The 26,076-nt window shown below is 43.4% G+C and overlaps 1 protein-coding gene across 1 annotated transcript in view; it reads left to right on the top strand.

Annotated features, from left to right (window-relative positions):
* Positions 1–26,076, top strand: part of CAMKMT (calmodulin-lysine N-methyltransferase) — a 471,234-nt gene that overhangs the window by 321,706 nt on the left and 123,452 nt on the right. Inside the window, exons 4-6 of the mRNA XM_044291474.1 lie at positions 17,851–17,911; positions 19,586–19,640; positions 20,718–20,781. Of these exons, the coding sequence (XP_044147409.1) occupies positions 17,851–17,911; positions 19,586–19,640; positions 20,718–20,781 (180 nt within the window). The remainder of the gene's footprint in view (positions 1–17,850; positions 17,912–19,585; positions 19,641–20,717; positions 20,782–26,076) is intronic.

Genomic DNA, 26,076 nt, shown 5'->3' with positions numbered 1-26,076 from the left:
ACAGCATCTCAATCGGGTTGAGGTCAGGACTGTATATGCTTGCAAGTATGTCACATGTACAGTAGCGCAGGTTTTGTAAGTGTTTGCGCAAATAAAGTACAGAATGTCGCAGATATTTTTGGGATGCGCACACGTTAAACAGGAGGTATAGCGCAAGTAATGTCGCTGTCACACTGCCTAATAAAAAATTACACTGACTGAATGTCACTGATATTTAGGATGCACACACGTTAAACAGAAGGTATAGCGCAAGTAATGTTACTGTCACCACTGCCTAATAAAAAATTACACTGAATGAATGTCACTGATATTTAGGTTGCACAAACGTTATACAGGAGGTATAGCGCAAGTAATGTCGCTGTCACCTCCACCTAATAAAAAATTACACTGAATGAATGTCACTGATATTTAGGATGCACAAACGTTGTACAGGAGGTGTAGCGCAAGTAATGATGCTGTCACCAGCGGCTAATAAAAAATAACACTGAATTAATGTAACTGATATTTAGGATGCACTAACGTTATACAGGAAGTATAGCGCAAGTAATGACGCTGTCACCACCGGCTAATAAAAAATTACACTGAATGAAATGTCACTGATATTTAGGATGCGCTAACGTTATACTGGAGATGTAGCGCAGGTAGTGTCGGTGGCACCAGCAGCAAAAAAATTAGACTGAATGTCACTGATATTTCGGATACGCAAACGTTACGCAGGAGATGTAGCACAGGTAATGTAACTGTCCACAGCGGACACCATCTATGGAAAAACTACACTGGATATCACAGATATTCTTAGGTTGCCACACGTTAGACAGGGGATGTAGCGCAGATAATGTCACTGTCTGCAGCAGCCAAACAATTGCAAGCTATTTAGCACAGGTTGTGCTAAAAATATATATTGCTGCCAGATACAACTATAGTCCTTAAAAGGACTGTTGGGTCACCGCTGGCTGACATTAGCGATGTGATAATGTCAACTGAACATAACTATATTAGTGCCATCTCACTGCCTGCCACCATTATTGAGAAAAAAAAAACTTTTATAATATGCTAATTAGCCTCTAGGAGCATGGGGGCGTCGCCCCTGCTCCTAAAGACTCCTTTCCACCTGTGGCCACGCTCTGCTACACTAGATTGACAGAGGCAGGCAGCGTTCATCTCCTACCTCCGGCCCTGAATGCAAGGCATCTCGCTCCGTTAAGTATTCGGCGCAGGCGCAGTGAGTAAAGGGTGCTCGCCGGCTGCCAGGTTCCTCACTGTGCCTGCGCTGAATACTGAACAATGCGAGATTTACACTGCAGACAGGGCCGGAGGTAGGAGACCAACGATGCTTGCCCCTGTCAAACTAGTGTACCAGGGCATGGCCAGAGGTGGGAGAACGGAACCTCTAGGAGCAGGGGCAATGTCCCCCCTGCTCCTAAAGGCTAATTAGCATATTATAAAAGTTATTTTTTTCTCAATAACGGTGGCAGGCAGTGAGATGGCACGAATATAGTTATATTCAGCTGACATTATCTCATCGCTAATGTCAGCCAGCTTAATACCCATTTTTCAGGTGACAGAAACCCTTTAAAAGGACTTTTGGGTCTGTAACAAGTATAAAAGCTAAAATATTCCTATTTCACTCCCTATACTATCGCTCCCTTCTGCTCTCCAGCTCTCCCTGACTAAGACTGAGCCGAACACGTGTCATCGGGAGCTATATACTGCCCGATGACGCGTTTCGGCCAGCCAATCACTGTAATGCCAGTAGCCAACATGGCTACAGCATTACGGTGAATGGCAGTACTCACCTGCACATTTATTGGCTGCGTAGCAGCCAACAAGCATGTGGGGAGTAGACTCGAGCATCGCCCTCGAGCACACGCGGTACTCGGCCGAACACCGCGATGTGCCGAGCATCGCGATGCTCGAGTAAAATTTGTGTTTGGCCGAGCATGCTCGTCCAACACTGGTATAGACCAATTGTAAATTTGCAATATACTCGGTATAGACATAATGTAAAGTTTTACTCTAAAGAAATTCCTTCTCCATTGAGTTAATTGATAAAATGCATAGTCTTTGAATGTCTGTGAAGGTTCTCATTTATCCAGGTCATGGTATATCTGTAAAGAATAAATCAAGGCAACTGGACGTACTGTAGATTTCTTGAAAACGTTTCACTCGTTCTTCCAACGAGCTTTTTTCAATTCAGAATTGAGAAAGCTTGTTGGAAGAATGAGTGAAACGTTTTCAAGAAATCTACAGTACGTCCAGTTGCCTTGATTTATTCTTTACAGATATAGTCTTTGAATGGTTGTCCCATCCCATATGCCGGGTTTATGGCTAAGGAAGGGGAGATCTAATAAATACACCAATAGATCAAATAAATACAATACAGTAGAATAAAGAAAACAGTCACTAGCAAATAAATATATAATCAATATGATTTATTATAGACATAGCAATACATGATTCAGAAACGACAAAGTGCTAATTCAATTTTTTTTATTATAAACGTTACATCACATGAGTCAAAGAGATTCAAAAGTGCTAGTTCTATGTGCAAAAGAGAATTTTCGCTGTGCAAATACGACCTTGAGAATGCTGTGGGGCTAAACCCTAAGCGTATCTCTTTTGCAAATCCTACAGCTTCATCATTAGGGGTATATTGGTAGCATAAAAAGCTCTTAAAAAGCTGTGTTAATCAATCTTGATGATGGTAATGAGTGGATTACCATACAAAAGATCTTATTTATCTATATTGTTATTTACTCAATCATGTAACAATACTTACGCTGCACATTTTTATGTATATTCTTTATTGTGGTTGGCCAATTTACAACTGCACAAGCGCATATGATTTTCCGACTTTTTCTCACACTCCTTGGTGAATGCAAGGCATCTGCGCGAACGTTCATTCTGTCTGTTCATGGTACGTGCGTAGCATCACCTCCCTGTGACTTGTGCGTTCACCATGCGCATGCCTATTTGGTACTTCTTCAATCACCATCTTTAAACCTATATGAGAGTCAGACATTTGGTATTTAACCACCTCAGCTCCCCTAGCTTAAACCCCCTTAATGACCAGACCACTTTTTACAATTCTGCACTACACTACTTTCACGGTTTATTGCTCGGTCATACAACTTACCACCCAAATTAATTTTACCTCCTTTTCTTCTCACTAATAGAGCTTTCATGGTGGTATTTCATTGCTGCTGACATTTTAACTTTTTTTGATATTAATCGAAATTGACCGAAATTTTGGCAAAAAAACTACACGGTATACCACGGTATACCTTGGGGTGTCTTCTTTCCAAAATGGGGTCACATGTGGGGTATTTATACTGCATTTTAGGGGCCAAAAGCGTGAGAAGTAGTTTGGAATCCAAATGCATAAAAATGCCCTGTGGAATCCTAAAAGTACTCATTGGAATTTGGGCCCCTTTGCGCACCTAGGCTGCAAAAAAGTGTCACACATGTGGTATCGCCGTACTCAGAAGAAGTAGGGCAATGTGTTTTGGCATGTATTTTTACATATAACCATGCTGGGTGAGAGAAATATCTCTCTAAAAGACAACTTTTCCCTTTTTTTATACAAAGTTGTCATTTTACTGAGATATTTCTCTCACCCAGCATGGGTATATGTAAAAATACACCCCAAAACACATTTCCCTACTTCTCCTGAGTACGGCGATACCACATGTGTGACACTTTTTTGTAGCCTAGGTGCACAAAGGGGCCCAAATTCCAATGAGTACCTTTTAGGATGGCATTTTTAGACATTTGGATTCCAGACTTCTTCTCACGCTTTAGGGCCCCTAAAATGCCAGGGCAGTATAAATACCCCACATGTGACCCCATTTTGTAAAGAAGACACCCCAAGGTATTCCGTGAGGGGCATGGCGAGTTCCTAGAAGAATTTTTTTTATTTTTTGGGCACAAGTTAGCGGAAATTGATTTTTTTTGTGTTTTTTTCTCACAAAGTCTCCCTTTCCGCTAACTTGGGACAAAATGTTCAGTCTTTTATGGACTCAATATACCCCTCAGCGAATACCTTGGGGTGTCTTCTTTCCAAAATGGGGTCATTTGTGGGATGTTTGTACTGCCCTGGCATTTGAGGGTCTCCACAATCATTACATGTATGGCCAGCATTAGGAGTTTCTGCTATTCTCCTTATATTGAGCATACGGGTATTGAGATTTTTTTTTTCCATTCAGCCTCTGGGCTGAAAGAAAAAATGAACGGCACAGATTTCTTCATTCGCATCGATCAATGTGAATGAAAAAATCTCTGCCAAAAACTGCCCGTATGCCCTGGCAAACCCGATTTCTCCATTCACATCAATCGATGTGGATGAATAAATCATTGCCGGAATTCTTTTTTATTTTTCTATATACAAAGTGTTCGCCAAAGCATATGAACACCGCCCCTCAGCTCATAAGCCTCGGTAAACGTATCTTTTTTACTGCAGAGGAGAAATCTCGTCTTGCAGCGCCGCATACACAGACTTTTGTGTAATCTGACAGCAGCGCAATGCTTCTGTCAGAATGCACATCAGTGCTGCAGCTGGTTGATCGGTTGGTCCACCTAGAAGGTAAAAAAAAAAAAAAACTGTCCGCAACGCAATAAATTTATTAACATTAACTTTATATAACATTTAAACAGGACATTAACTTTTATAAACTTTATTGAACTTTTGGAACATTAACTTTTTTTATTACCTGTGATTTTATTTTAATTTTTTTCTTACCTTAATAGGACAAACCTCTCCTTCCCCATGGGACAATGTGCAAAGCGCAAATCGCCCAGAGATGTGGCGAAGTACATTATGCACTTTGTCCCAGGTGAAAGGAGAGGTTTGCAGCAGCAATGTGTGAAAGGGCCCTAAGACCCCTGTGTGCCTGTCCTGTGTCATGCAATCCCTATACTAAGTGTACCTGTGTGTGGTACTTCCGGAAACACTCCCCTAAGCATAGGGCAGGGTGGTCAGGGCAGTCAGGACAGAAATAGCCTTATTCCACTCCTGCTACAGACACGACATCTTTTTCGGGGTGACGCTTGGTTTGAGGTACCAGCAACGACATTGGGGAAATTTCGCTCGTGTAGACGGCTCACTACACTGGTGCTTGGGGCCACGGAACCTCCTGGATACAGGAGGTTCTCGATGATCTCTTCCTGAAATTTGAGGAAGGATCGTGTTCTCCCAGCCTTACTGTAGAGAACAAAACTATTATACATAGCCAATTGAATTAGGTATACAGACACCTTCTTATACCAGCGTCTGGTCCTGCGGGAAAGTAAATAAGGAGCCAACATCTGGTCATTGAAGTCCACCCCTCCCATGAGCAAATTATAGTTGTGGACACAGAGGGGCTTTTCAATGACTCTAGTTGCTCATTCAATTTGGATTGTCGTGTCTGCGTGAATGGAGGAGAGCATGTAAACGTCACGCTTGTCTCTACATTTCACCGCGAGCAGCCCTCTCCCCCCTTGCAAGACAGGTGGTAACGAGCCATTGGGGGAAGCCCCGGCGACTAGGTCGCGCGGTGCCACAGCAGCCAATCTGTTCTAGAAACAAATTGTCACGGCTGAGGATGGGGGAAACCCTCAGCCGTGCGATGCCAGGTGATGTTGTGACTACTCGGCCATGAGAACAGGATAGGGAGCAGGTCACCTCCTACAGCGTCCCTACCCTGACCCTAACTCCTAACCTGCATGGGCCGACCTTTAAGGTAGGTGGACCCATGCGCAGGAACCTCGGAGCCCTGTCTTACCCTCCGCAGATCCCTGAGCTAGGAGCTGGGTAAGACGACCTACTCCTCCTTGGCACGGAGGAGCAGGAGTCTCAATGGCCAAGCTGTTGGGAAAAGGGGAACACAAACAGCTATACGGGAATGGCAGGCGAACGAGAAGTTCCACCAACCTGCCACAGCCTTGCTGACTGGATCCCTCAGCAGACAGGAATCCAGAACCGTATGCTGCACCAAACACATAGGAAGGTCCCAACAGAACATAACATAAACATCACACACATAAAGACATCAACAACACGACAATACTTTTATGACCACAGGGGTGGCTCTCACTGGCAGGTCATATGCACAGGAGGCTGCTCCAGCCAAGCTTGACTGAAGCAACCTACTGAGCCATGCCAAACACTCAGGCTATATAGGCCAAGAAGCCACACCCCACAGTCAGACACACCCAGTGACATCACACACACACTGGGAAGGGAGTTAACCCTTTCAGCACCACAGAAGGGAAACTCACATAAAGGGGAAGTGTCCAACAGTAGCAAGACACTGTGGTTGTTGCCGCTGGCAACGACATGGGTGGCAACCGTGTCCTGGGAGATAGCCCGGAGGCCGGGACACTGCCACCACATGTACAGACAGCCAGACGTTGCCACGGGCAACCACAGTGCAGGAAGAGTGTCAGTGCACACCACACATACTACACAGAGTGCACACAGACATACAACACAATGCACACAACACACAGACACCTAACATAGAGGTTGCTAGGTGCAACCGCATGCACAGCAGGAAAGCTGCCACATAACTAGCGTTGTCAGCGGCAACCACAGGTGAGGCAAATACCACTGCCCTCACCTGTGAGTGACAACAAAACCAAACCGCTGACAGTCACATGCGGTTGAAGAGTCACGGTCATAGCCATGGCCGTGACACAAATGCCTGAAGAGGGGCACACTTGTGTAGAAATTGTCCACATAAAGATGGTACCCCTTGCCAAATAAGGGTGACACCAAGTCCCAGACTGTCTTCCCACTGCTCCCCAGGTAGTCAGGGCAACCGACCGGCTCCAGGGTCTGATCTTTACCCTCATAGACACAAAATTTGTGCGTATAGCCTGTGGCCCTTTCACAGAGCTTGTACAATTTGACCCCATACCGGGCGCGTTTGCTTGGGATGTATTGTTTGAAGCCAAGGCGCCCGGTAAAATGTATCAGGGACTCGTCTATGCAGATGTTTTGCTCAGGGGTATACAAATCTGCAAATTTGATGTTAAAGTGGTCTATGAGGGGCCGAATTTTGTGGAGCCGGTCAAAAGCTGGGTGGCCTCTGGGACGAGAGGTGCTGTTGTCACTAAAGTGCAGGAAACGCAGGATGGTCTCAAATCGTGTCCTGGACATGGCAGCAGAGAACATGGGCATGTGATGAATTGGGTTCGTGGACCAATATGACCGCAATTCATGCTTTTTTTGTCAGGCCCATGTTGAGGAGAAGGCCCAGAAAAGTTTTAAATTCAGAAACTTGGACGGGTTTCCACCGGAAAGACTGGGCATAAAAGCTTCCCGGGTTGGCGGCTATAAATTGAGTGGCATACCGGTTTCTTTCTGCCACGACTAAGTCAAAGAGCTCGATCCGATATGAGCTGTCTCAACCCGAACTCCAGACTGGGCGGTGAAAGGGGGAACTACTGGTGCGGCTGAAGATGGGGGCTGTCAATCAGGGTTTGCCAGCACCTCAGGGACTCTGGGGGCTCTACAGGCCTGTCTGTCTGGTGGCTGCGACGGGTGAGCTACTGCACGTGCCACCGTACCAGCTTCAACTGCCGTTCTGGTGCTCGCCACTTCACCATGTTCTACGGCAGTGCTGGTACTAGGTCCAGGATGGGCTGCGCTGCTGGTGTATGCCTCACCACGTAATCCGACAGCGCCAGCCCCACTCTGCTGCCCTTGAAGCGGATCCTGCGCAACCTGTGGTCTAGCAACACGGGGCCGGGTACGCCTGGTGGTATCAGGGACCTCAACCTCATCGTCCGAACTTTGGGTCAGGCTGCCACTGCTTTCTACAGGAGGTTCGTATTCTGACCCGCTGGATTCGTCAGATGAGGGTTCCTATTCCTCATCCGACTGCGTCAGAAGCCTGTAGGCCTCTTTAGAAGAATATCCCTTACTTGCCATTTGGTCAACTAAATTTAGGGGGTATTTCCTGAGACTACTCAAGAAAAAAAGCAAGCCTGTCTTACAAATGGGAGGCTAGCGAAGTACAGGAAGCCGCTGCGATTGATAAAAATATCAAAACTGATTTTTTTTATCGCCGTAGTGATTGTGCAGTGATAAAAAAATATATATATTTTTTGTCACTGCGGCGGGGGCGGGCATGGGCGAACGCACGTGTGGGCAACCGATCAGGCCTGATCGGGCAACCACTGGGTTTTGGGTGGAGGGCGAGCTAATGTGACACTAATACTATTATAGATCCGACTGTGATCAGTTCTATAAAAGTCAGATACTATAAAAGTACCAATGCTGATTAGCGATACGCTAATCAGCGAATCAGTGACTGGTGCGGTGGGCTGGGCGCTAACTGGCGCTAACTACCTACCAAAGGGGCCTAAACTAACCTAAAACCTAACAGTCAATACTGGTGGAAATAAAATGTGACAATTTACACTGATCACTTTTTTCCCTTTCACTAGTGATTGACAGGGGTGATCAAGGGGTTAATTGGGGTGATGGGGGTGATCTGGGGCTAAATGTGTTGTGCTTGGTGTACTTACAGTGATCTGTGCTCTCTTCTGGGACCAACCGACGAAAAGGAACCAGCAGAGAGCACAGAAGCCATTTAACACATATTTATAAATATAATGTGTTAAATGGCTTGTGATTCGATTTTTTAAAAGTCACCAGCCTGCCAGCGCAGATCATTGGCTGGCGGGCTGGTGACGAACTTCTCCTGCGACTTTTCCCGGCCCGCACTGCGCATGTGCGGGCCGGCTATGCGCATAGTCTCGCGAGATGACGCGCGGATGCGTCGAGGAACAACCCGACCGCCCGCAGGACGCATCCCTGCGTTAGGCGGTTGGGAGGCGGTTAAAGGGGTTGTCTCACGAAAAATATTATACAGTTTTCAAACCAGCACCTGGATCTGAATACTTTTGTAATTGCATGTAATTACTAGTTTACCATAGCCACTGAGTTATTCAATAAAATGTAACCGTATAGCACCACCTGCTTTTTCTTTTTTTTATTTCTTTGTCCTGCTCACTGAGATGGCCGCACATGCTCAGTTTCATCCTTCAACTGCCTCCTGAGCTGTGATAGGGAGAGCATGGACACGCCCCCTTAGCTGCAGCAGCAAAAACACTCCCCTTGAGCTGTCAGCTTGATATAAATCTAGCAGATCAATGAATGGGGAGATCTCTGGATCCATGTGAGGTACAGGACTGGTTCTAGCTTTGTTAGAAAGAGATTGCCATGTCCCGTATGATGTCTGATTTTCATGTTTTACATTAGTCATGGGGTAACCCCTTTAATTGAGGTGGAAATTCTCTTTTGCACATAGCACTAGCGAATCTCTTTGAATAATGTGATGTCACGTTTATAGTGATATTTTTTTTTTTGCACTAGCACTTTGTAGCTATGTCTATAAAGAATCATCTTTATAATATTTTTATTTGCTTATGCTCGTTTTCTTGGACATTTGTCTTATATTCTTTTTCCACTGTATTGTATTTATTTGATCTAATGGTGTATTTATTGGATATCCATACCCATTATTGTGTGGGGGTCTTTTCATATACAAGGTGACCCAAGAAAAAGTAGCCCGCTTCCAGCGAAAGTATGACGAGATGAACAAGCAAGTGAATTTTTTATTTTTTTTATTGCCCACAAGTCACAAAAGATGCTGAAAGTGGTCCCCGTTCAGGTCTATGCATCTTTGGGCAGGTCGGATTATGTCGGCTGATACTGTTTGCTATGCTGCGGATGGTGTTTGTGATGTTTTCCTTGAGTTCCTCCATGGGATGTGGATTGTTAGCGGACACTTTCTGTTTTAAATTTCCCCAAGGATAAAAATCACATGTGCTCTATTCTGGGGAACGTGGTGACCAATAACCCCTAGCTCACAGTTCGCTCCTCCGTAAACAGTTCATGAACCCGTGCCAGTGAGCTCCGTGAGGTGCGGCATGTTGCCCATCTTGTTAGAAAAAGCAAGACATTTTTTTCTTCTGGTGTTAGTTGGTTATAAAACTGTTCAAAGATGCCCAGGTAAATTGCGATATTCAAAGTTGGTTTTAAGAAAATTGGGCCCACTATTCGTGTTCCTGACACTGAGCACCAAACGCCAATTTTCTGGTCCTGAAGTGGTGTTTCGTGAGTCCATTGGGGATTTTCAGTGGTCCAGTACCTCATATTCTGGGAATTTACATGATTTGATTAATTAAACCAAGCTTTGTCTGTCATGAAGTACAGCAATGGGTCTAAATGTCAGTGAGCAATCATAGTCAGCAACCAAGTCCAGTAATTCAGCGGTCCTAAACCGCCGGGCCGCGGCCCAGGACCGGGCCCTTGAAGATGGTTTGCCGGGCCGCGGCAATCAAGGCAGTCTTTAACGCTGTACTAATGAAGCGCTTCCATTATGGAAGCGCTTCATTAGTACAGAAGGACCAGGAAGCGGTGAAGGATCTGTACTCACCGCTTCCTGGTCCACGGCTTGGCTATTGGCTGCGCACAGCGTGAGGTCGCTCTGTGACCTCACAGTGTGCGCCGCTATACACAGCCGACAGCAGAATGAAGAGGATCGCGATGGTGACCAGGAGCAGGAGAGGTAAGTGTTTTTTTATTTATTTTATTTTATTTGCACTGGGCGCTGATGGCTGACCTGGGGGACATATGGTTGACATGAGGAGCTGACATATGGCTGACATGAGGAGCTGACATATGACTGACATGGGAGGCTTATAGCTGACATGGGGGGGTTTATGGCTGACATGGGGGGCTTATGGCTGACATGTGGGGCTTATGGCTGACATGGGGGGCTGATGGCTAAAGGTTTGGGAGTTGATCTGAGCCATTGGGGGTCTGACCTGAGGTCTGATTAACATTGGGGGTCTGATTGCTGGTCTGACCTGAGGTGTAAGAAAAAAATATTTTTCATTATTTTTCTCCTCTAAAACCTAGGTGCATCTTATAGGGCGAAAAATACGGTACAGTGCAGCAGAGACCATAGTCAGTTTATATAGTCGTTATATAGTGTTATATATTTTAATATGCACCTTGTGTTTTGTTATGCGCGTGAATCAGTCAGTTCGCCCACCCCCTTGTTCCTGGGTACTTGTCGGTAAAGGTCTCTTCCATTTCATTAATGGATCTGCTTCGCACATCGCCTTCTGCAATCACTATTCGCTGTTCCAGGGAGAACACCATCTTTCTGACACAATAGGCCACTTTTATCATCTGAATATTAAATCAGTCTTAGTTGCCCATAGCAATAGCAACCAATCTGGGCTCAGCTTTCATTTCCTACAGGGCTCTGAAAAAATGAAAGCGGAGCTCTGATTGGTTGCTATGGACAACTAAGACATATTTACTATTAGGCAATTTGATTTGGAGATGCTTACTGGAGTTGGGCTACTTTTTCACGGGCCGCCCTGCATTTTACTTGAGACCTCCCAGTTTGTTTTGCATGTTTTTAATAGTTTTAATGACTACCCAATAAAACTACTATTCATTATTATATAGTGTGCATTACTTTCATTTTTTTTTGGTCTTTCAATTTTATAAGTGGATAGCACCTGTATTTTTAGTATTGTTGGTGGTGCCCATATCCTCTTCCATATATGTTTTGGACTAATGGACATCATGTATAGGAGTTCCTGCTTGTTACAAAAAAAACATTACTTTCTGTCTCTTTCTACTAAAATCGTCCATTTATTACATGGTTGGCCATTTATATGACTGACTGGCACATAATACTACCTTTTTCTTGCTTAGGTCAGTTTATTTAAATGGGCAGCTGTTACATCTTTAGTGATGTATTACATGGGTAGTTATTTTTCTTATTTCTAACAAACTCCCCCCCCCCCCCCCCCCTGGCATTCCATTAGTTTGATAGGTAATTTAGAAAAAAAAAAATAATTATGTACCGTAAATATTCTTTATAGTATAATAATAAGTTCTGCAAGAATTCTTTCTACTGGGAAGTATCTTGAAAATAATGACAAGTTAAAATCCAAAATTTTGTTTCAGCTCCTTGCCGATTTAAGGATCCCTCCCAGTAGAAAAGATTCTTGCTTAGATCTAGAGTGAGGATAAGTGAATTTCTCAATAAATATTTCTTTCCGAATCAGTCAAACTTGCAAAGAAATTAGAGTATGAATCAATTGCACCCAAATCAGAGAGAGAGAGAGACGGGCGGGGAAGCGAGAGGGATTCACCTACATGAAGAGTCTTACAGCCAAGTCAATCCTCCTCTGAGTATTTAAGTTAGCATTCCTTCCAAAAAGAACAGAAAGCTTTTGATGCCACCAAATGTTAGGTAGTAAAGTCAATGCTTTTTGTAATATAGTAGTAGGAATCAATTCTACCTGAATCGGAAAAAAAGAGAAATTCATCTGTGTGAGGAGTCTTACAGTCATGACAATCTTCCTCTGGGTATAAAAAATAGGTTTACTTCCAAAAGGAACAAAAAGCCTTTGATGCCACTATGTTGGGTATCAAAGTCAATGCTTAGCCTTTTTAAAAATTCCTTGAAGCATAACTTAAATGCATTAAATGCATAAAGAAAGAACTAGCTGAGCTAGGTGAGAGGCCTTGGTTGGGATCCAGGGGGTTCTAGTTCTCATTATGGAACACACCTTAGCAGCTAGTTGGCATGAGGACTCTTGTAGGCCGGGCAACGTTCCTCTGGGTTTCTGGGAAAAGGATATGCAAATTAGCTTTCCTTCCTAAAGGAGAAGGTAGATAAGAGTGGAATCCTTTGCAAACTACATCACCTACTGAAATAACTGGAGACATTCGGCTTCAGAAAATCCACAACAAACCCTTATTTACACACTGCAACACTCTTTCTTATTTGGGTGTAAAATGCTTTGTACTACTTACTATATTACAAAAAAACATTTACTTTGATACCTAAGATCTGGTGGCATCAGAGGCTTTCTGTTTATTTTGGAAACAAAGCTAATCTGCATACCCATAGGAGGATTGTCATGTCTGTAAGACTTCTCATGCAGGTGAATCTCTCTCTCTCTCTTTTGAGAAATTCGGGATGAATTCCATTCAGTAGAATCGATTCGCTGACCTCTAATCTAGAGGCTATTTTCAGAGTTCTCTTCTTCACTTGTTTCAAACTCTGATCTGTACACAGGATTCACATGGGCCGTTACACAGGGCTATTCTCAGGAATGAGCTGTTTATTCCAAACAATGCCAACTCTTTTAAGCTGTATTTACTTGTAGTAATCATCCCCTCTGTATAGAAATGATTGATCGCTACTATGATCGCTCGTCTCCATACAGATTCATAGTTTATCAGCAGCGGTTCCTTGTTTTTATAGAGCAATGTGCTGCTAACAAGCAATTATTTTAGGTGCCACATAAACAATGGACCACCCAACAAATGAGCGTTTTTCTCTTTTGTCAGGTGATCTATGGCACTTTTATATTGAGCAGTTATTGGGAACGAACATTCATAGAAATGTTTGTCCAAGTAAATGAGCCCTAAGAATGAGTAGCTTTTCAGTCTGTCATATTCAATAAGCAAGAATATTACTTAAAAAGTTGAGATATTGAAACACACAGGCCCAGATTTACTAATCCTTAAGATGGTCTAAGGTTATACATGCTGTCTAGACCTGCACCAATCTCACTTTCTCAGGCTGGATGATAAATGTGGTGCAGGGATAGACACTTTTCTTACTTTGAGTAAAATGGCACATCTTGGACCATGCCCCCTTCCTGTGAACCCACACCCCTCTTGCCAATCTCCATCCACTTTTTAAGCAAGTCAGGAAAAAAGTGTTAGAAGCCTTAGCTGTGCCAAAATTGTTCCAATTTGTGCCACTTGTTAGATAAATTCTTTAGCTTTATGATTTATCTATGTTTTTTCATGATTGGGCTTTCCTTACATTTTTTATAATGATTTTTTATTTTTATTTTTTTTACCTCTTCCATTACTAAGTGAACAAAACAGGGTACAAGTCCAAAATCCAGTTTATGTATTGGGTAGCAGATGGCAATTTAGTCCATCAGAATGCAGAAACCTGACAAAATTCCAGACTGATAAATACCAACATTTGTATCAGAAAAGTCCATTAAAATTGATGAGGACATTAATGAATATACAGTAAGTGGGTACCATACAATAGTTCCATACAACCTGGAAGGTGTACAATAAGTACCTGTATTAGACTATATAAAGTTCATTTCACTCTGCATTAGGATATTTATATGTAATGTAATGATCCATGGAGTCTTTGACCACTTTTGTAACCCTGTACTAGGGGGGCTATCACTCAATATTGCCCTTTTAGTTTATATGAACCTCATATAAAGGAGGAGTTCTTTGAGGCCACCCACAGCTTCCCTCCACCTCGGGTTTAAGCTGCCAGACCCATATTAATCAACTGATCGCTAGAGATGAGAGAAGAGGTTGTACTGATGGGAAATACTCTTTGATCCTAAAATATACATGGCAAGAAAATGTTACCCAGTCTTGCCATAAAGTGGGAATTACACTGCCATAAAAGAGTCACACATTTTTGTGACTTTTTGTGATTGTATGCCTCTCTTGCCACTTTTCAAAAGTGGGTGAAAAGTTGGGCCTGGTTAGCTATGTTATTAATAAATTTACAAAAAAACCTAAATCTTACTCCAGTTGGTGGACGGCGTAAAAAAATTGGTGTAACATCTCTAGCTAAAAATTGTCCCTTATCTAGATGCTCCAAATTAATCAAACGTGATATTTGATGAATTTGGCAAAATTGACATCAACGAAGACCTACACCAGGAGCTGCCTTTTCTTTCATTGGTTTTAAGAAGCAAGCCACACATTAGAAAGTTATCTAATATCCAGCAAGTGAGATAGAGAGCTTCTCAATCCCTTCTGACTAAGAACCTTTTCTTTCCGATTGCAAGCAGGCGGCAAACAGCAGACGTGCAAATAATGGAAGGGAGCAGAACGTTTCATGAGCTCGGTTACTGTTCTGTATGACACGACTGTCTACGTGACACTGGAAAACTATCGCTCATCATGTTTAACTATTAGAGTGCAGAGTAACTGCAAATGCCCAGACTTTCTAGATTCAATTACAGTGGAATGGAGTGGAAACTACACACATTGCATGCTACAGAGCATTTTTTTGTTTCAGAAGGGTAAGGGTGGCTGCACGCAACGCGGATAACATGCATTTTTTCTGTGCTGATTTAGTGCAGAAAAAAACACAGCTTAATACAGTACCAGCAAAATGTATGAGATTTGACAAATCTCGTGTACACTTTGCTTTTTTCTTTAGGTGCGTAAATTGACCTTAGGTGCAAATTTTTAAATCTGCAGCACATCAATTGTTGCGATTCCGTACCTTCTGTAGAGTGGGTTTCCCTGTAGACTTCAATGGGGTTGTTAATAAAAACAGAAAGTCCGCATTAAACTGCACAGCAAAAACAGCATGAAAACTGCACAAAAAACTCACCAAAACCGCAATAAATAGTGCAGATTTATGTGCATTTTATTTATCGGTTGGTGTCGATTTCTTGTACACTTTCTGCAAACAAATCTGCATATGCAGGTACCCTAAGGGAGTTTCATATAAAGTAGTGGTGGATAAGATGCCCCCTACTCTCTTTAAAAAGAGGAATAATGTACTTTCTACTATATAATAGAATGAAGTTTAATGACCTGGATAAACACATTCAGCCTACAGCTTTGGCTTTTACATGGTCATAGAACCCTTTGGTGATACATAGTATTTACATATGTCTATGCATATGGTACAGTTTTGTGGCGCTCTACTCACTGCACCAACAGTCTTCCTACAATGGGCACACATTGGGCCCATTACAGTCTTACAGTCTATGGGCATACATTTCTTTTGCATCTCCTGATGTACACCTTAGTGTGAATACAAAATAATTTTGTAGTATTTCATGTACTGAATATTACACAATGCATAGTTTTGCAATATATATTTTTTTTACGAACTCCTCGGGGGCTGGCCTTGTTGTATACGATGTTGGTAATATTCTTTATCCATGCATACCCTTACACTACATGGATAGAGTTATAATACATTGATATCTATACCTCCTAGGTTTTCACTTACTTCCACATCTCATGTGCACCACCCAAATTATACATTCCTTTTAAAGACAAAAGGGAACAAATGATCATTGGGCAAATAATATGTGGTCCCACTCACAATAAAATATAGATTTTATTAATATTGCTTAAAAAGACGTGGTCACAAATGTCTAAAAAACTATAAAGACTCCGGCAGTATGAGTTGCCTTCAGCACACATGGATTAAATTTGCGTATTACATGTGTAAAGCAAACAAAATAAAAACTGATTCTACCAATGCAGCCTTAATCCCTGAGATCTCGGCGAAAGGGCCAAATTAGTAAGTAGCATAAACGCAGTTATTCCTGTATTTCATTGGCTGGCTAAATCAGTCATTCATTGTTAAAGGGGTTGTCCTTGGCTCCTTCTATTGATGACCTATCCTCAGGATAGGTCATCAATACCAGATCGGCGGGGGCCCGACACCTGGCACCCCCGTCGTTCAGCTTGTCGTGTCTGCTGCTGCTGTCCCATAGACATACAGCAGCAGAGCAGGTGCGCCGTCTCCTCGTTTTGGGTATTGGACGCCCGCCGATCTGACATTGATGACCTATCCTGAGGATAGGTCATCAAAAGAAAATGCTTGGACAACCCCTTTAAATGGCAGCAGGCAAACATTTGTTATGATTGAAATAATCAGTTTTCATCATCAGTCTATTGTGTCTTCCTAAAGGAAATGTGTCACCAATGATTTTATCTGCCAGTTAAAAACTGATTTCAGATGTATTTTTTCTATTTCCTGAGCATGATTATGCTGGCGGCCATCTTGCCTGAGCTCTGACAGTCACCTATTGTGAATGGTGGATCCTGTCTTATCTGTACACAGAGGTAATACCATTACAGGCAGGATTAGAATGACAGATAGGCAGATAACTACAGTAAAGTGTTCTTTTTAATTCTAATTAGGTTTGTGGCCAGTTTAAAAAACTGCAGGATTTTATGTTTTTTGTTTAAATATAGATATTGACATGGAAAATAAAAAATAACATTCTAAAAAATTCATTAAAAATATGTTAATAAAAATGTGATTTAAACAATAGGTCATTTTCTGGTGACATATTCCCTTTTAAGTGTTCAGTGGTACAACAGAGCTTAAATTAATGTCGTGAAATTGCCCACCATCTAATGGAAATTTGATGACTGTGCTCATTCTGACCAATTCTATACAGTAAATCTGTAAAGCAGGCATCCTCAAACTGCGGCCCTCCAGCTGTTGTAAAACTACAACTCCCAAAATGCCCTGCTGTAGGCTGATACCTGTAGGCTGTTCAGGCATACTGGGAGTTGTAGTTTTGCAACAGCTGGAGGACCGCAGTTTGAGGATGCCTTCTGTAAAGAATAAATCAAGGCAACTGGACTTACTGTAGATTTCTTGAAAACGTTTTACTCGTTCTTCCAACGAGCTTTCACTCAGAATTGAGAAAGCTCGTTGGAAGAACGAGTGAAACGTTTTCAAGAAATCTACAGTAAGTCCAGTTGCCTTGATTTATTCTTTACAGATATACCATGACCTGGATAAATGAGAACCTTCACAGACCTATACAGTAAAGCAAGAAGTGAAAACAGAAAGTGTCAGCCTTTTGTGCCTGCTCTAACAGAAACCTAATTTGGATAATGTTGTTTTCTGTTGATACGTTCCCTTTAAAGAGAGAACATAAGATACAGTGACTGAATCCAACATTGTGTCAATGTCATTGCTCGTGAGTGTTCTATTCGCGTCTGAATCAATTAATTGTATGTTAATATATAACACAATTTTTTGTCTTTTCTTTCCTTAGGTATCTGGCCCTCTGAAGAGGTATTGGCCTACTATTGTCTCAATCACAAAGACCTGTTCAGGTGAACAATTATGTGCACGCATGTACAGTAGTAGTAATGTCTCCTTTCTATTAGATTGGTTATCAATAAAGATGAGCGAATTTCTTAAAAGTTCAATTCGGCTAATTCGCCGAATTTCACAAAAAAATTTGCTTTGTGATGAATTACTTTTTTGTAAGCAGCGGGTGCAATGACAGGGGGCTGTGATAGCACCACCCCCTTTATAGTACCCCTCAGATGCCGTGTTCATACATGATCCCGGCAGCTGAGTGTAAATTTAACAATAAAAAATAAAATGTAATCAAACATACCGCCTCCATTTGCTAGCGACGGGCCGGCCGCCACCGTCTTGCTTGAAGATCTCGGCCGAAATCCTGTGCGGCGCAAGATTACATCATCACGCCGGCTGGCATGGTGACGTATGACGTCATCTTGCCGGCCAGCGTGATGATGTAATATCGCGCCGCACGGGATTTCGGCCGAGATCTTCAAGCAAGATGGAGGCTGGTGGCCCGTCGCGAGCAAATGGAGGCGGTAAGTTTGATTTTTTTTTTTTGTTTTTTTATACTATTTCAGGTTAAATCGATTCACTGACACGAAGCACGAGGAAATTCGGCTTCTAGGCGAATCAAATTTATCCTGAAATTCAGATCGAATGCCACTTTGTGGGATTCGATTTGTTCATCTCTAGTTATCATGTATGGAAGAAAAGTACAAGATGACAACGTGTTGCTGCTGACAAGGCTCGCTCGACTGCCTGTAGGTACTAATATTGCACAGCAAGCTTTGCTGTACGTCAAAGAATTCTGATTTCCACTTGAGGCATTTTATTTCACTTAGATTTTTTGGGAAACAAAAGTGAGTCTTCAGTCAATCAATGCGTATTGTGAAGGACAGGGAGAATAACAGGCATTTCATCATCTCTCTTCTGTCATTAGAACTATTGAGCATTATGCAATACAAAAATACCATATCATTTAGCCGTGTTCTGCCGCCAATGGTCATATCAACAGACTGTGTATTTTCTTTCTTTTAATACCCGGTGCCGTGCCAGCGCCGAAGCAATTTAGATTTTAAAAGGCCCAATGTAGTCCTAACCACTGGGGAGAGGCAGACCATGCTTCTTTTGTAAAGTCATCGACAGTCGCACAGTTCTTAATTGTAACGTGATATCGCTTGTGTGGTAGATCCAAAATGTAAAAAAAATTATAATAAATTTCAAAAATAAGAAAGAATGGAGGTGAGTAACTGAATTTTAAAATGTTTTAAAAGTTCTGGGTTGTTTGCAGGAAGCAGATAGAATATTAAGCGTGCAATTTTGTACTAACAATTACATTTCGCTACTCTAGCAAGTTTCGGTTTTAATAGAGAATGCTACTGACAAAAGAGAAAAGAAAAAGGGGAAGAAAAAAAAAAAGAAACCTTGGATTTTTTAGCTCAGCGGTGGTAATGTTGCAGAAAACACTAATGAGGGATCCCCCACGGCTCTGCCTGCTTTGTGACTTTTCTTTATCATAATTATTTTTAAAACGCAAAACGCCATGAGGTCGCCTGGTAGTGTCCCTACAACTTCCTGCCGACTTCTTTTTCTTTTTTTTCTTTTTTTCCCCCACTGCAGATGGCAGTTTGTTCTTGTAACATATATATGTCTGCCCATTTTCTTCTTATTTGTATGGCTTCTTTTCTGTTTTGCAGGGACCTTGCTGTGTGTGAGCTAGGGGGTGGCATGACATGCTTGGCTGGTCTCATGGTAGGTTTTTTTCTCAATTCCAATTCCATTCACAGAGTGGAACAAAAGGGGAAACAGTTCCACTGCCACCAACCGCTGGGTCAGAGAACTGTCAACAGCCTCAGCTGCGGTCAAGCTGCAGTCTGGAGAGATCTTCTAGGCTGCCTTGCCTTCGCTTCATATTGATTTTATGGTTGCCTCGGAGAGCAGAAACGTTTTCCTTGAGAGTAGTCAATATCTCTTGTTGTGACATTCCAATCCACAATATGTTACGTCTTGCCATAGTTGAAGCTTTCTTCCCTCCAAACCCCTAACCCCCCCCACCCCCCCACCTCCAGATTATAGTCCCATTTGCTAAAATACAGGAATAGCCTCGCAAATCACAGTTGGAGCACTATGATATAGCTGCTAATGTTTTGCCTGCATTATTACACCAACAAACATGATCCAGAGCGCTCCGTAATTAGATTCTTTTGAATTAGATTGGCCATTCAGGAGAGTCGTTGACCATTCTTCGGTTCGCGAGTCATGTATTCAGAAGATATTATGTCGCAGCCCTGTGCATTAGACAAGTTTCTATGTCTGCGCAAATAAAAGCATATTGTTACACTGATTGGCATTTGACAAACCTGTCGCATTTGTACAATGTGTCAAGGTTACAGCCCAATGTGCGAGGATGTCAAGCTTACAAAAAAATTACCCTTACAAAGCCATCAGCTTGCGATGCAAAGTTATATGAAGGGCACCAGGCAGCCAGACAGAAAGAGGCTGAAAGGCAGAATGACAGGCCTGGTATGATGGTTCCACTAGATAAACAGAACCCGCAAATGAAAGCCTTTCGGAATACCATCATCCGTTGTCACAATGCAATTACTGAACAGAATGATAGCAAGATAGAGACTCCCGCAAATGGAAAGATAAAAGTATTGACTGATTTGATTGAATGATTAAAATAATGCAGACATAAAATGAAAAAGATTGAAGATTGTTACGGAGAAATAGTGGAAGAAGCATGATACTGAATGCTTGTCACTCCCGGGTCTACTTCCGTGCAGCCGGTGGTTCCTGACTCGTTTCCCCTGTTCTCCTTCCTCCTAGGTCGCGGTTTCTTCTGAAGCAAAAGAAGTTCTCCTAACAGATGGAAATGAAAAAGCCATTATAAGTATCCTTATTAAGGCTGGGAAAGTATGACGTGTGCCCCGCCATCTTAACAACTGAAGGCTGTACTGTGTTCTGACGGTAAAAAAAGATATGACTGTTGACTGTTTTTGTATTTTAGACTCAGTTCAAACTGCACTTTGTCTTTCCATTGGTGGTATCATCTGGTATTATCAGGATGTCTTGGAAATGAGTGTTTGCTGGGAATCATATTCTACTCTGGAAAATCTGCATATCGGAAATTCTCTGTTCGGGAAGCAGGGTGTGAGATCTCCACCGATCAGCTAATGGCCTGCCCTAAGGATTGGCCAGTAATATTAAACGTGTTGTCCACCTTCACTGGCTTGCATACATACCTGCTTCCCTCCACTGGGTTCCAGCTCTTTTGGTCAACCTCTGCCGTTCTCCAATCCCGCTGGTAAGCTTCCTGTTTGATGGACGCCATTGGCTGCAGCATTTACATATACCCCCATGCTTCACGTCACTAGGTCACATGATGCATGGGGGACTTGTTACCACAGTGGCCAGTCATTGGCTGCAACAGCCATGTGATCCCCATCAAATAGGACGTTTACCACGGGATTAGAGCACAGCAGTAGGAAGGCTGATGGACCTGGAACCCAGAGGCAGGGAGCAGTTAAGTATACCTCCCTCCACAGGCCTAGCGACCTGGTGCGGTCTAGCCGAAAAAGGCTCCTTAAGGTGGACAACCCCTTTAAAGTACTAGAAACCCTTTAAAATCAAAATATGATATCTTATCATGAGTTTAAAGTAGGTATAGGAGTAATTGGCTAACCTGACATATAAATACAGGTCTCTTCATTGGGGTAATAATACTATAAAAATGGAAAAATAAGCATAAAAAAAGGATTATGCACTATGTAAGTTGGAACAGTTGAGGATAGGCAAGAATGACGCTGGTCAAAAGCCAAAAATGGGATCCCCTTGGTGAAACACCTCCTCAGGAATCCCAATGCAGACTAGTAATGTGGACAAGCAAATTGAAAAGGTAGCTGTTCTGAAGTTCAGTGGTGCCGTGGCAATGATGAAACCATTATATGACATCAGTATGTGCGTCCGCCATTAGTGCCTGATCGGCAGGAGTCATACACCCCTCACCTTTGCCGATCAGTTTATCTACAGTAGCTCTGGAGCCAGAACTACACAGCTCCTTCAGTGGTGCAGTGGACAGAGCTGGTTACTACAGCACTTCTCCCATTTAAGCACTGCTCCCATTTACTTCAGCAGCTGATCGGTGAAGGGGCGTGCGACGCCCTGCACCCATGGCTCACCCGTCAAAGGCTTAGGCCACTCTTTTAAGCTTTAGCTTATAGTGGCCACTTTTTTACACCCACTCTTATGCTGCATTTGTAAATGGACTTATATAAAAATGTTTTACATGGAGCATATAACATATTCATACCACCAATGAGTCTGTTCCATGGCTGTAAATGTATACTGTGTGCTCATTCCACATCCATGATCCATGGTGTTTCACGACTGTAATGTTATATTGACATTTAAATGTATAGCCAGCTAGTCTTTAGTTAGTTAATTTATGCTATTGAGAATGACATATCCAATTGATTTTTATGTGACACCGCTTTGCTGCGTACACAGACGGCAGGAAAATTGAACTGTACAGTGGGAAGAGTAATTTGCAGCTGCACTGAATGGTACGACTGGCATGAAGACTTCTACAGTGAAGCTGTTGGAGATTAAGAGAGGATATGGAAGATGTCTATTTGCATTTGTTCTCTTGATTCATTTAACGTGAATTGCCAAGACAGGTGAAATTGTTATCCCACTGCAATTATGGCTTCAAAATAATTGCATCTCTAAAATACAATGCCAGGTAAATCCTGAGGAAGGGCACACTATATACAGTAGAAGTTCTCTGATGAAAAACAAAGACATTCCTGTCAAACATTGCTGATATCTTTCTCAAAGAAATAAATCTCTTTGGGTTGGGCACCAGGTTGGCACTCTAAGGCCCCTTTCACACGGGCATCCTGGATTTGCTCCGGATGCGCCCTGTGTGCGTTGCGGGAAAACCGCACGAGTAGGCACGCAATTGCAGTCAGTTTTGACTGCGATTGCGTTCCGATGTTCAGTTTTTTCCACGCGAGTGCAATGTGGTACTGAAGTTTGGGTTTGGGTTAGGTGTTCTATTCTTTTTATTTTATTTTCCCTTATAACATGGTTATAAGGGAAAGTAATCATACAGAATGCTTACTAAAATGTGGATTGAGGGGCATGATCTGGCATGATCTTCTTGCTTCTTCTTTCAGGACCTGCAAAAGGACCTTTGATGACGTAGAATTCTATCTTCATTCAGCAGGACCTGCTCTGACGTCAGGTGGTGAGCGCGATTACGTCATCAAAGGTCCTTTGGCAGGTCAAGAAAGAAGAAGATGCCGGCTGCGCGAACAACAGGATAAGGTGAGTTAATTTTATTTTATTTTTTTAACCCCCTAAAGCCACATTTTAGTAAGCATTCTGTATTAAGAATGCTATTATTTTCCCTTATAACCATGTTATAAAAGAAAATAATACTGTAAATTGACTTATCAATTTACTTACATCATCTCCTAGCAACCATGCATGAAAATCGCACCGCATCCGCACTTGCTTGCCTATGCGATTTGTACGCAGACCCATTCATTTCTATGGGGCCTGCGTTGCGTGAAAAACGCAGAATATAGAACATGCTGCGATTTTCACGCAACGCACAAGTGATGCGTGAAAATCACCGCTCATCTGCACAGCCCCATTAAAGTGAATAGGTCCGGATTCAGTGCGGGTGCAATGCGTTCACCTCACGCATTGCACCCGCACAGAATTCTCACCCGTGTGAAAGGGGCCTAAGGCTAGTTTCACACTAGCGGCAGCCTTCTCCGGCAGACTGTTCACCCACTGGATCCGTGCTGCTGCTAGTGCACCAAGCTGCCGGAAGTCCGCTCTATTGAGCACAGCAAACAAGCCAAGATGCGGCCGGAATAAAACTACGACATGTGCATATATATATATATATATATATATACATGTGTGTGTGGATATATATATATATATTGTAGGAAGGAACAAGGGGCCGTCATTGATGGTCGGTATGTGTCACCGAGGTTCCTGGCCTCGGTGAGGTAAGAGACGGTTTTTATCAAGTGTCATTATTGCAGATTGCAGTATGACACTTCAGCTGTTTAGGATGTCTGTAAAGCTGATTCGGGGCGGCTTTTTCTGGGAGTAGCCAAAGTGCTGGGTGGGTGGCTGCTCCTCACGTTCCGGGCTGGGTCTTTGCAGGCTTAAAAGCAGTCAGCACTATCAGGTGGTGTGGATTTTACTTCCATCTGACAGTGAAGCTGTGGAGTCCTCTGGGCTGAAAGCTGAAGACTGCAAACGGGCGTGCAGGCCGCCTGAAAGCCTGTCAGGGAACTTTTCTGTGGCTGAGCATTCAGCCGGGTGTGAACTGACACCTAGGATTCCAGGTGAACACTGTTTTGTTTTGCGGTGTGTGAACAAGCACCAAGATTGTTATGTATTGCTGAGTGTGAATAAAACACTGAAGTTTGATTTACAACCTGGTTCCTTGCCTCTATACTGTGACCGCTAACCTGTCTACCAGAGCAAAGCCCCACATTTGGTGGAGGATGCAGGTATACACAGTGAGGCTGGCCTGAAGGCCAAAAAGTTTTTAATTTTTTTTTTTGGGCACCAGGCGGCCAGTGCCAGCAAAACCTGCTCGGGATATAGTCGCTGCAGACCTAGCTCTGATGGTCTGTTGGCAGTGTCAAGAGCCTGGTCACATAAGAGCCCATGGACACTAACTATGGGTACTGCCCCTCAATGTATGCCAGGAGGCTGTGTGCAACCGGTACCCCCAAGACAATAGACAATAGTCACCTGTGCCAGGTGCAAGTGGGAGATTCTGGACTCAGGGAGCCTGGTGTTTCTGGTAAGAGCTGCCCTGGTGCGGCAAGCCGAGTATACTGGCCGAAAAGTCGGCGTTGTGTGCACCCATGGAGACTTAAAGGACTATCCTACCGCCCTGGTGTCTCTATCCACGGTGGCCAGCAGGTGGACTCGTGAGGTGGCTGTCGCCACAATAGTTACATTGTGAACTAATAATTCCGAGAGACTTCCCTGGTTTCCCGTCACTGTGGCCTGAGGCAAGGGTCACCGATATCCATGGGGCAGGAATGGCCCCAATAGAATGGCCTTGCTCAGGGGGGAAACCGGAACCCTGGGAACCTGATGCAGAAGGGCCAGCAGTAGGGGTGGCCGCCACTGTGGTGGAAGGGGGGAGCGAACCCCACTGAATGTAATGGTGGCAGACGTGGAGGATTTGCCGTTGGGTCCGGAGTTGGCAGACCTCAACGTCTCTGGAGACAATTTTGGTACTGCACAGCACCAGGACCCGACTCTATCTCGGGCCTGGGAAAATGTGATAGTAGTTAAGGGGGAGCCGCAACAACCGGGGCAGAGTCTATGTTCCCCTGTTTTGTGGTTCAGCAGGAGATACTGTACCGGGTAAATCAACTACGGTGTGAGCATATTGAACAGTTGGTGGTGCCCAAGGTGTATTGCAAGCTCGTGTTGGAGTTAGCCCACCAAGATGTTCTTGGGGAACACCTGGGCCAGCAGAAAACACAGGACCGGATTCTACAGCGGTTTTACTGGCCCAGTGTGTTCAGAGAGGTGGAAGAGTATTGCAAGTCTTGCCCAACCTGCCAGATAACCAGCCCCCAGCCACATTTCCATAGTCCCCTGGTCCCTATCCCGATTATTGAGGTTCCATTCGAGCGGATCGCTATGGATCTCATAGGCCCAGTGCTGAAGTCCACTAGAGGGCACCAACACATCTTGGTAGTGCTGCACTATGCCACTCGGTTCCCGGAGGCAGTGACACTGCGACATACTTCCACCAAACTTATAGCCAAAGAGTTAATGGAGATGTTTTCCCGAGTGTGCCTACCTAAAGAGATTCTGACAGACCAGGGGACCCCTTTTATGTCAAAAGTTATGAGGGAACTCAGTAAACTACTACAGATCAAACAGTTACGGACGTCCGTCTATCACCCGCAAACGGACGGCCTGGTAGAGAGGTTTAATCAAACCTTCAAAAACATGTTAAAGCGGGTGGTGTCTAAAGATGGGAGGGTCTCATATTCGCAGTGGGAAAGATGCCCCAGGCCTCTACTGGGTTCTCACCCTTCGAACTGCTGTATGGCCGACACCCGCGTGGTCTGTTGGACATAGCCAAAGAGGCGTGGGAACAACAACCCACACCGCTTAAAAGTGT

Source organism: Bufo gargarizans, chromosome 4 (assembly GCF_014858855.1).
Source record: "Bufo gargarizans isolate SCDJY-AF-19 chromosome 4, ASM1485885v1, whole genome shotgun sequence".
Classification (NCBI taxonomy): domain Eukaryota; kingdom Metazoa; phylum Chordata; class Amphibia; order Anura; family Bufonidae; genus Bufo; species Bufo gargarizans.
This window is presented reverse-complemented; position numbering and strand designations above follow the sequence as displayed.